The sequence below is a fragment of the Netta rufina genome (genome assembly GCF_964035555.1).
Source record: "Netta rufina genome assembly, chromosome: 11".
Lineage (NCBI taxonomy): Eukaryota > Metazoa > Chordata > Aves > Anseriformes > Anatidae > Netta > Netta rufina.
Genome location: NC_140134.1, coordinates 8,898,280 through 8,910,924, shown reverse-complemented (window position 1 = coordinate 8,910,924; position 12,645 = coordinate 8,898,280). Strand labels below are relative to the sequence as shown.

The 12,645-nt window shown below is 39.1% G+C and overlaps 1 protein-coding gene across 1 annotated transcript; it reads left to right on the top strand.

The window, feature by feature from the left end:
- Positions 1-2,160: 2,160 nt before the first annotated feature.
- Positions 2,161-9,129, top strand: CHRNA3 (cholinergic receptor nicotinic alpha 3 subunit; the record flags this gene model as incomplete). The annotated part of the gene is made up of 6 exons (XM_084293383.1): positions 2,161-2,266; positions 4,038-4,177; positions 4,255-4,299; positions 5,468-5,577; positions 6,547-7,558; positions 9,001-9,129. Exons 1-6 carry the CDS (start codon positions 2,212-2,214, stop codon positions 9,127-9,129), a joined length of 1,491 nt encoding a protein of 496 aa, XP_084149509.1. The 5' UTR covers positions 2,161-2,211.
- Between the last annotated feature and the right edge of the window lie 3,516 nt (positions 9,130-12,645).

Below are 12,645 nucleotides of genomic sequence, written 5' to 3'. Positions count from 1 at the left end.
TCACATAATGTTAGAGATAAAACATCTACGCATACAAACACAGCTGGAAATGTCAGCAACTAGGCAAATTAAGCTAAAATGCCTGTACCTCTGGATACAGTGGCTCTTCACTGCCTCTGCAGACCAGCCATTTCCAAACTCCTCAGCTTTAGATACAGACTTTTGGGGAACACAGGCTAGGATCTGATCTTTGAAGCTTTAGCTCATTTCTGGTTAGGACTCAATCAAACAAAAATCCCAGTCATAATGCTGCCCTTTCATGGAAACCAAGAAGGCAGAAAGGGAAAACAGTTAATCTCAATGTCCTGGCAAGGCAAGAAAATGTGTTCACAAAGGGTTAAGCTGCAAGACCAAACGGCTGAGTTCTCTGGAAAAAAATAATAAAATCAAATGGACAGTAAAGCCTATTTCCTCTAAGCTAATAGAATTACAGAAATTATCATGAGAGCTTGTGTCTGGGGATGGAGTGAATGATGCTCTGAGAGACAGAAACTGGATAAACAAGCTCTGTGCCAAGAGCAGCTGAACCCAGCCTGACGCTCATTCTCTCAGCACTGCCTCTTAACACAGCGCCAAATGGGGTCGTCATTTATCCTTCCCTAACAACAGAGAGAGAAGCACCCACCAGGGGCTGCCTCCCACCGCACTCCGCTCCCCTCTCACCGCTTCCATCTCCCTCCTCCCTCCACGCCCGCTGCCCAGATGAGTCCAGCAAGCTCTGCGAGCAGGAGTCTTGCGCCACCTGGCCATGCCAGGGGGAGGCAAAAAGCGAGATACAAGTTTATAAAGAAGCTGATGGGCACCTGGGGAATGAACCACTTTGCAAACCGTGATTTTGACTGAAGAGGAAACAAACCAAACACTGATGGCTCTGAAAGGCTGATATGGGATGATCCCTGGCAGTAAGCCTTTCCCAGGCAAGAGGAAAAAGGCAATCCCTTACACCTCAACTTCAGCTACATGTTCCTACTAAAAGGCCTAAATTCAGAAAAACATGCCAAGAAAAAACAAACAAAAACTATATTCCCACTTCTCTCTCTTGACTGATGCAGTATTCTCTCCCCTGAAGATTTTTTACTATAAAAACTCTGCTAAAAGAGATCCTGTCAGGAACTTCAGGGTTTTTTTTGTTTGTTTTGGGTCATTTTTGTTTTGATTTTTAACTTCACAAAGAAAATACGTGACAATAGGAAAAGATTGAATCTATTTCCTCAGCAGTGAGAATTTACAGCCTCCAGGATCTCTTCTAGACAGGGTTATGGTGTGAGAGTAACCTTCACCAGAACTTCAAATACAGTGTCCCATTCTCCCCCATCTCCTTTCCCTTCAACAACAGGGTTTTATGGGATCAGGCTGGGATCCTATGCTCTTATTCCCCTTCCCAAATTCCACCTTTATAACCCCTTAAAGCAGGGATGGTCCACCAACAGTTATTCTCAAGTGCTTTGGTTAAATTTTGCCTCCAACTCTAACCCGTCTCTTGCCAGACCCTGGCTGCTGTGTGTATCACTCTGGGCTTAGATTTCTGGGAAGTTATGCTTGTGCTGAATTACCCCTGGGAACAGCAACATCCTTCTTATACTGTGAAGAACCAGGCTACAGTAAAGCACCTAGCACTACCACCTCCAAGGATGAGACACAGTCAGGAAAAAAAAAATCAACATTAAAAGCATAATTGGAAATTCAGGTCTCATGATCTCAATTCACTGCTAAATCAGGTGTCCCTAATACCGATATCCATTTCGACACAATTCAATTATAAGATTTTCATTAACTAAACTTCTCCTAGTAGCTTGTCATGAGAATTTTTTAAAGAAAAATCCTCTATAACAGCTAACGGGAAAAATCTTCAGCCTCGTCAGAGTACCAGGTTCGTTTACACACTGGACTCTTGCCTATTAATGGACTATGGACTCTTGCCTATTAATCTTTCCAGGACACTGGTCTTTGCCTACAATAACATCTATTCTGTCTGCAATTTATTTGCTGTTTTCAATGCTCTGACAGTCCGAGTAGCTGGAAAGGGGGCAGCACAGCAAGTCTAATGGGAGCTCACTGCGCAGAACTGCACTCAGGGTCCTGCCGTCTGCTGCTTCCAGGCATTTCACACATCGGAGGAGCGGAGCTGCCCGTACTTCCTATGCTCATACAATCCTCGCAGCTCAGCTCATCTTCAGCAGCCTCTGTCGACAGACAGTAATTCATAACACCATGGAGAGCATACAGGCTCTCCTTCTAACCGCTGCTCTTTGCATTCTCTCTCAAGGTGAGTGATCCTTAATTTGTTTTTTCTTTGTTGGTAAAGGGGGGGCTAAAGAGGTGAGCAGAAGATGGCTTTGGTGCCAATTATTTTAAGAAATGTTGAAGCTTATTGCAAACTAATGAAAGAAACGTACAGAATCCTACCCCAGCTTTTTGTTACATTGTGTTTTGTGGTTTTTTAATTCCTTCTTATGAAGTGGTTAAGTAGTTCTGAATCAAGATGCCGAACAAGACATACAGAGCCATTTTAACATTACGGAGTGCACCATACATGTAAAGATTTGGTTTGTTATATTGTAGAGTACTGAAGGACTAGAAGAAAGAAACAACATTAAAAAGCATTAAATATGTGCTGCAAACAGCATGCATTATATCTGCAGATATATAAAGCACAGAAACATTTACATTCAAAAGAAAAAATATTAATACACTTATTCTCTAGATAAAGCAGGTGCTAGATTAATCAGATCGGTGGTGACACATAAAAAGTCTGGCAATTTGGGTTTGACTATAGTAAAGTGTAGTTACAATCTAGCTTTAACACGATTCATCTAGAAGATTGAGTATTTCTTCCAGGAAGTCTCAATCTGAGAGATAACAAAAAATAATTAGGGTAAGGCTAGCAGTTAAAAAGTATCAAAGAAGTGTGTTCATTTTTTAATTAGCAAGTTGGCTTAGTGATTTCACTAATCTGAAAATAAAATTGTCTTTGAAGTTTTCACTGAATACAGCTTGACATGAGGGGAACCTTTTTTCTGAGGGTGAGAAAAGCTCTTACAAATGCCATCTGCTAACAGATCAGCCACCTGCAGATACTTCTGCTTCCCCTGTATTTATCCCCTTGCAAAACACTAGCCTGGAGGAAAATATATTAAGTGTCTTTGCAAATATCTCTAGATTTGTATTTGTGCTCCAGAGGAACTGTAGAGTTTGTTCAACAGACTTAAGGTCTGTGTCTTTGCCAAATAATACAAAAATAGTTGTTGTTTATTATTTTTATTTATTTATTTATTTTAGGTTGGAGTACTAGAAAATGTGCTGTCCAGCAGTGCCTTTAAAAAAGAAAAGGGCACTGACTTTTGAATACCGTCCAGTTGCCAGGATGCTTGTTGTCTAGCTACATCTGGGAATAAAGATGTAGTTTGAAACACAGGCTCTCACACCTACCTCACTGTAAACAGCTGAAGGAGCCTGTGGTTCAACGAGTCCAGCTTACAGCTTTCCCATCAGCCACAAGGCACCATGAGCAGCAGTATCAGCAGCAAAACGTAGAAAAGGTGTATACTGCAAATAAACATTATTTAGAGTAACAAATGGGTAATTACCACATTTCGTTGTATGCACTGAACAACGCTGAATACAATGGTTAATCAATTTTAATCCTTATTTGCATATTTCAACAAGCACCCTGCTATCATCACTATTATCACACCAACATCACTAGGGCTAGAAAGCAGAAAGTTACCCTTTGTTTGGAATCTTTTGCAAGCCCTCCAGCAGCTCCCACACTGCCCGGTCTGTGAGGTTCTGCTCGCCCCTTCCTCAGCTCCGCACCCCTGCGGCTCCCGCAGGCCTGGGGGCCTAGACCTGTGGGGGGAAACGCGGTTTTGCACCTCGAACTCCTCAGTAACCCCTTCACTCTGTCTTTGGAGCTAATTTGGGGAGATGCATGTGAGAAAAGCCTGTCACGGGTGGCCGCCGTGCGGGCCTCCCCGGGGCCGTGAGGGGAGCGGGCGCCAGGCCCCGTGCCCGCTCACCGCGCCGTGCCCCCGCAGGCTGCGGCGGCTCCGAGGCCGAACACCGGCTGTACGCGGCCCTCTTCAAGAACTACAACCAGTTCGTCCGGCCCGTGAAGAACGTCTCGGACCCCGTCATCATCCACTTCGAGGTGTCCATGTCCCAGCTGGTGAAGGTGGTGAGTACGCGGCCCGCCGGGGCGCCTGCGGGCCAGGCTAGGGCCGGCACCGTTCCCGACGCAGCTCTGTTTTACAGGACGAAGTCAACCAGATAATGGAAACCAACCTGTGGCTCAAGCACGTAAGTAGGGCTCGCCGCCCTCCCCACAGCGCGGCGGGACTCCCCGCTCCCGCCGGGGCCACCTCAGCCCTCCCGGCCCCCGCCCCTCAGGGGAACACCGCAGCCCCCGGTAGGCGTCGAAGGGAGACGGGCGGGACCCGCACCGGGCCCCGGGCCCCGCCGCTCCCCTCAGCCCCGGTGCCGTACCGGGAGTGTTGCCGCCCCCCTGCGGCTCGCCCGGCGCCTCAGCGCCTCCGCCAGCGGCCGCCGGCCCGAGGAGCCCGGAGGCGCTTCTGGCCCTTCCTGCCCCTCACGACCGGCCGCCAGCCCCGCTGCCGCCCCGCCGCCCTCCTCTGCCAGCGGCTGTGGCTGCCACAGCGCGTAGCAGCGGGGCCCACCGCGGGAGGCAGCTGTGGAGCCCAGGGGCAGAGCTGGCAGCTGCAGCCTCAACCCTCCTACACTTAATGCGCCTCCAAATACATTTTTTCCCCTCAGGAATCCCCAGAGTAGCGTCTTGGTGGTTAGGAAAATGAACAGAGGAAACACCCCAGCGTGGAGGTCCCTCACCCGGCCATGCCGTTTAGCCACCACAGAAGTGAAAACAAAGCAAAAGCATCAACTTCACTTACAAGGAACTTTATAGGTTAAAAATTCAAACAATTACTGTTGTAAATAGCAGCTTAATAACCAACTTAATATCTAGCTTCAGCTTAATATTCAAATTGGTTAAACTGGGGCTTAACGAGCACTAACGAACGAGACTTACTTAGCTGAATGAGGCCACCTGCAGCTTTTCCCAACCCATCTGCTGTGGGGGTCCTTCATTCAATGCTCTCGTCTAGCATTGGAGCTACCTAACAATTCGTGTTCACCATTTAACAGTGGACCTGGCTTCTTGAGACCTAAATTACTATTCCCATCCTACACTTTCATCTTTTTTTTCATCTATTGGGTACACATTCCTTGTACAAGGACTCGTACGTGCCTAAGTCATACTTAGCCCCATGGGCCCATGGTCTTCATGTGAATAAATGCTAAACATCCACGTTTAACTAAGAAACATCTAATCATTGTAGTGTCCGGAATAAAACAACCCTAAAATCAATATGACAGCACTTGTTTTGACTTTGGTCCACAGAATTTCAATTTCATCACAAACCTAATGTAGGCTCGCTTCTTCCATAATTAGATTTGGAATGATTACAAGCTCCGGTGGAATCCAGCGGACTATGGAGGTGCTGAATTTATCCGAGTACCATCTGGCCAGATCTGGAAGCCAGATATTGTTTTATATAACAAGTAAGACTCTTGCATGTTTATCTTCTTAATTCAAGCTTAATTCAGGGGTAATGGTTTTAAACTAAAAGAGAGTATATTTAGATCAGACATAAGGAAGAAATTCTTTACAATGAGGGTGGCAAGGGACTGGCACAGGCTGCCCAGAGAAGCTGTGGCTGCCCCATCCCTGGAAGTGTTCGAGGCCAGGCTGGATGGGGCTTTGGGCAGCCTGGGCTGGTGGGAGGGGTCCCTGCCCATGGCAAGGGGTTTGGAAGTGGGTGATCTTAAAGGATCTTTGAACCCAAACCATTCTGTGACTGTATTCTTTAGGAAGAAGGGAGGATATTTATTATTTAAAAAACAAACAAACAAACAAACAGCAAGTTCACTGAACTTGCTGAAAAAGACTGCTTTTCAACATCCCACATCTCCCTACTGCTGTTCTTACCTCTATGCCTTTGTACAGTCCTTTTCTAACTGCAGACCTAAATAAGTTTAACTACCTTTTTGGGTTTACTTTTTCACATGAACAAATGAAATTGTCACAAGATCAAGATAACAATGTGGGACTTAAAGAAAAAATACACCAATATGCTACTTAGGCAAAGATACACCCAAACCCTAATCCCTCTATCTATAGTTACTACCTCCATGGTCCACAGATGAGGTGGAAATACCAGCTGCACATCCTCTTAGCCCTTGGGTTCTGACTTGCTTGATCTCACATTTGCTGTTTTGTATATTGACTGCACTGAGACCTGTTCCTGTAAAAGAGAATATTGCCTTTCAAATTCTCCACGGTAAATTTACACAGCTGTTTATTTTAATTTTTAACTGTGAAAATTTAGTGCTGCATATGCAGTTCAGTTCCACATCAGCATGTAACTGCTGCCTTTCACAAACCAGATTAAAGATTTAATGTACATGAACTGTTTATATGAAACTACCTGATCAGTTGCATTCTGACTGTTATTTTTATTTGCTTTACAGTGCAGTTGGGGATTTCCAGGTCGATGACAAGACAAAGGCCCTACTGAAATACACAGGTGATGTGACCTGGATACCCCCAGCTATATTTAAAAGCTCGTGTAAAATAGATGTAACCTACTTCCCATTTGACTATCAGAACTGCACCATGAAGTTTGGTTCCTGGTCTTACGATAAAGCCAAGATTGACTTGGTTTTAATTGGCTCTACAATGAACCTGAAAGATTACTGGGAGAGTGGAGAATGGGCTATTATTAAAGCTCCTGGTTATAAACATGACATCAAATATAACTGCTGTGAAGAGATATATGCAGACATCACATACTCTCTTTATATTAGGCGCTTACCTTTATTTTACACTATCAACATGATTATTCCATGTCTACTGATTTCTTTTCTGACTGTATTAGTTTTCTATTTGCCTTCAGACTGTGGTGAGAAAGTGACACTCTGTATATCAGTCCTTCTATCTTTAACAGTGTTTCTACTTGTTATCACGGAGACTATACCTTCTACGTCCCTGGTAATTCCACTGATTGGGGAATATCTCCTTTTCACCATGATATTTGTAACTCTGTCTATTGTCATTACGGTATTTGTACTTAATGTACACTACAGAACACCCAAGACACACACAATGCCTGTGTGGGTGAGAACCATCTTCTTGAACTTACTTCCCAGGATCATGTTTATGACAAGGCCTGCCAGCGATGAAGAGACTAATCATAAGTCAAAACCATTTTACCTGTCTGAGTTTTCAAACTTAAATTGCTTCAACAGTTCTGAAACCAAATGCTGCAAAGATGGCTTTGTATGTCAAGATACAGCATGCAGCTGTTGCCAGTATCAGAGAATGAAGTTCTCGGATTTCAGTGGCAATCTCACAAGAAGTTCAAGCTCTGAATCCCTAGATCCTCTGTTTTCATTTTCAGTTCTGTCACCAGAAATGAGAGATGCTATTGAAAGTGTTAAATACATTGCAGAAAATATGAAAATGCAGAATGAAGCAAAAGAGGTAAGAATATATTTTACTATTACTCAAACTGCGGACAGTATTTGCAATTAATATATTTTGTAAGAAAAAAGATATCTTTAAAAAAAACAACACCGTTATTTTATACAAGTAAATTACACAAGCCATATTACGAATATATGCGACTTTGAACGTAGGTAAGTTTGGTGAGAAGCTCTGTTGTATTCTTTTCATTGACAACACATACACAGGGTGAAGCATGTTAGGGTAACTAGACAGCCAGCTCAGTATCAACTCCTACAGGATTTATAGTGTAGATTTTCCAAATTATAATCTTAACAGTGGAATTTGCTGTTTCTGTGCCCTTAGAAAGTTACATTCTCCCTACACCTGACCATTAATAGAGAGAATCAGACTTAAACTTCCTTCACAGTGAAGACATTTCCTATTCTGCTGCTGTGGAATAAAGTAATTAAGTGAAATGAGACAATTGCTGTAAGATAGGGACCATCACCGTTCATAAATCTGCATCTTGATGCACTAAAAAAACAAAACAAAAACTGTATCAGCATTCCTTAAACATTCTAAGAACAGCAACCACACCACTACAATCATCACTGAATCTAAATCCTATGCAGTAAGGCACTCAAAGTTAGAATGAAGTTAGTTTTTTTATGCTGAGATTAGAACTTGATTTAGAATACTTTAGAATACTTGATACAGAAAATGTTTTTTTTTTTTATAAAGTCTGTGTTCAAGAACAGCTTCAAAAGACTTCAAAAACAAAACAACAAAAAAAATTCCATTTCATATTACCCTTCCTGAAGAAAAATTTAAATCTAAATTTAGATTATGATCTGAAGAGTACCTAAAATGATCACATAATGTAGTTACTATTAATATGTAACATACATAAATACATATACATTCAGTGTCACTCCTGTTGTAATGTCCACTGGAAAAAAAAACTGGAAACTTCATTCCCTCTTAAATGTGAGGTAAGGAGATTAGTTTTACATCTTGCAAGAGAACATGGTAAAATTTCAGTATTACATAGGAAACATATCAAATAAGTATATACCAATTAATCTTTGCTACATGCTGCTTAAAGAGCAATAGGAACAGTCTTCTTCAGTAAGCTTTTTCTGCGCAAACCTGATCACTTAAGAATGTAAGGCTTTTCACTTTCAGGATTAACATACAGAGGAGAAATTGTACTTCTTCATGTTTAGTGTCTTGGTGAACAACTCCTTGTATTTGAAGAAACAGCTTTTGGCTTTAACACTTTAATAGCATATTCAAACAAAGCTTCTTCAAGATTAATTAATTTATCAACAAGAACAGCAACATGAAAGTTGTAATACATGAAAGAAAACCTACATATGGAAAAAAAATCTGTGCTTGCTATATGAAATGCTCCTAACAGCTAATGCAACTTATTTTTCTAATAAACTTGCTTACTTGCTATTTGATCTATTTTTCAGATTCAGGATGACTGGAAATATGTTGCCATGGTAATTGATCGTATTTTTCTATGGGTTTTCATCCTGGTATGTATTCTAGGAACAGCAGGATTGTTTTTACAACCTTTGATGGCTGGAGATGAAATGTAAAAATTCAAAATGTTATATTGTGAAGTCAAATAAAACTTTTGCCAACCAAACTCTGCACTCCTACCCAAGCATCTGATCTCTCTATGTGTTTCAGTAGTAGTATAAGGATCTTTCTTGGCCTCAACTTTGCTTTACCAAGAAGTCTTTATTCAAAAATGTGAAAACATGAAAAAAATATTTTGAACGATTATGACAGCTAATTCCAAAGTAATATGCAGTATGCTTGCCAGCTATTTTTTAAAATAATTGGAAAAGATGCAGATCATACATTAAACTTTCCATGGATGTTTTAAAAGCTAGTAAAGAAACTGAAAATTGCATGAATATTCTGAGAGTCAAGACAGGTAGAATACTTTGGGCAACTTTGTCTGGTGTTAAGTACCTTTAATTCCTGACAGGATCTTCTGGGAGTAAGTTCATATTTAGTTTAAGGAATGCCCTCGTGAGGATGAAATGATTTAGAAAGCATACATACCAAATTGCTTGAATGCATAACATTGCCACCTAGTGTATAAACTGATGCAAACTGTAGGAACAAAGGACTATGGGCACATTTATTACAGAAGAAATAGGTGAGTGATAGATGATGGTAATTAAAGCATTGTCATGTAGTGTCTGTGTATCCCCGTATTGTCACTGCATGAGGAGTCTGTCAAAGTTATCTAAACCTAATAATGTTTAAAACTATACAAATCAAACACAGTAAGAAGCAGGCATTGTGTAACGCAAAGTATCAAAATGCGGTATGATATTTTGGATACAGAAACATCCTGCACAGTGTTTTATTATAACAGAAGGCATGTAGATATTAAATATTCCTGTAAAGTATGTTAAAATTGTCTCTTGGGTATATTACTTATCTTTTTTTTTTTTTTTAATTAATATCTGCAAATCATTTAATAATAATAATGAATAAAACATGCAACAAAATACTGTAATGAGAAAAAGTTTTGTAAAGATATGAACCATTCTCTCCATACCAAACTGGAAACTTTTTAGAAATGCAGTGGTATCAAATGATGTAACTGTTACGAAAATAAAGAGAATGAAGCTGTTGAAAATAGTGATTTTTTTCCCATTTATTTTGACTGAGTAACAAAAGCCATATAAAGCAGCATTAGGTACAATTCAGCACATTCAGAAACAAGTTACATAAGTAGAGGTGCATGCTTCTGGGTCAATTTTTTTTATTATTTTTTTATTTTTTTTCATTTCAAACACACCTGAGGATGGGCTGGAGACCCCAAGGATTTGAGCATCATCTTTCTAATCTGAACATATTGTATGATTATAGAAACACCTTAAAGAATTTCAAGGATTTGCAGAAATTGTTAGTTACTAGGATAAAGATTGGGACTCCATTGCCAATAAACTGCCAAACATCTCATGATATAATTGGGCAGTCTCCAACCATCATTTAACAAAAAGATGCAGTAAGGGTGTTAAATATTATATATATATATATATATATATATATATACATACATATATATATATATATATATATATATAGCTAGTCCATACCTTTCCTTACTTTGTTTTCTGTTCAGATAAATTTCAATAAGCAATTCAAAAACAAGGAGGACTATAAAAAGAAATTTTGATTTTGAAGAGAAAAGAAGATAACTAAAGCACTTCTCATTTTCACACAAAGTTACTGATGCATTAGTCTTAGTAATACTGAGAAAGTTAAAAATTTAATTAATGGATTAAATTAGATAATCATTTAAATTCTACTTTAAAATAAGTTATTGTGGAAATACAGAATATACTGATATCTAATGACATATGTAATCGTATATCTGAAGAAGAGATTCCTTTTTCAATCATAATTATTTGAAATTAGATTTTAAAAAAATATATATTAAAAAAATAGAACATTGGTTGGCATCATTTCCCTGCCCATGAGACTGAAGAAGCTATACAAAACCAAGAACATTCTGCAGGCGAAAGAATTTGAAATAAACTTCCAGTTATATATAAGTTATGACATTAGCAATCAGTACTATAATCAATGCAATGTCAAATAGAGCTATTCTAAAGGTGATAGAGAGAGGAAAAATATATCTTTTCCCCAAATTCATAACTACTATTACTTACATTATTAGCAATATAACAATTTACATTAAACGTTTCACCTAAACATGCTATTATTGGTCTGAGAATTTAACCAAACAAAAAACTTACCAACATTTGTTCTTCCTTTACATTACTCCATTAGTCTTGCAGGATACAAACATGTTATAAAATAAGATCGTAAGTAACTATCAAAACTTAGGTGTAGGAAAACACTATCTCGTCTCTTTCAGAAATAAAACTTTTCTTAAAAGTGGCATTGAAATTAATTTGAATTTAAATTCATTATTAAAATATATTTTAATGATATAATTAAAAAGTTGCAATATATAAACACACGTTATTTAGTTTTAACACAGAGGAAAAAAAAAAGAAAGGATGGAAAGCTTTAAGTCCTTACTGTTCAGTTATATGTGATTCTGTAAGTGAGAGAACCTATAAAGGTAATTTTCTAAATTCTGTTTAACAGATATGAAAATTTAGTCATCTGTACTTTGTTATATGGCATATGAATTTTCAGCCTATTTCCTTCAGAAATGCATTCTTCAAATTCCTGCTATTTGTGCTCCAAAACTTAATTATGCAAAGCAAACAAGGTTGGGAAAAAGCAACATGTTTGCAACTAAGATTAGTATCACAATCTTCATCAAGAATAAAGAAATATGAATGTTCTGACCTGTTAGAACAATTGTGCAACTTGGACACCTCATTTAATTGCCTTTGCCTCTCTTTCCATAGCTGATACAGAGATCTCAATATCCATGTATCCTGTAAGCATTTTAAGGCCTACTGTGTTATGTGTTCACATTAGTATGATAGAGTTAAAAAGGTTTTAAGTTCAGCAGCAAATTCCACTGAAAATTTACGAAGACACAACACAGCCAAATCACTATTTGTATGCTGAATACGCATAAAGTTCAGATGGTATTTTTATCATCATTTTTCATTTATGCTGTAGAAACTCCGTACAATTACAATACACTGAAGACAGCTGATGCCAATACAAATTCACCTTTGCATACTATAATAAATTGAAATAAGCAACTCTACTGTGTAAGTATCTGCGAACATTTAATATGCAATAGAACAATTTGCATAGTAATTTAATAATAAGACTACAGCAATCATCATTACAAATTTTTAAATCCTTCTACTTCTCAGTAGGTGTCAGTATATACTGTTTCTGACATATACATGCAAGTGCTTGAAAAGGTTCTTTAGAGCCTGACCTGATTTAGAAGTATATTAGTAGACTGGCACTAAGTAAATTGACTTCTGGGTGTCCTATATGTCATGCTTTAACATCAAAACAATTTTATGGCTTGGGGTTTTTCCTTTTTTTTCTTATCAGAAACATGCCTATAAAGAACATGCATGGAAACAGAGTTACTGCAAACTTTTTAGAGAAGGATGTCAGCAAGAGACAGATCCAAAACTATT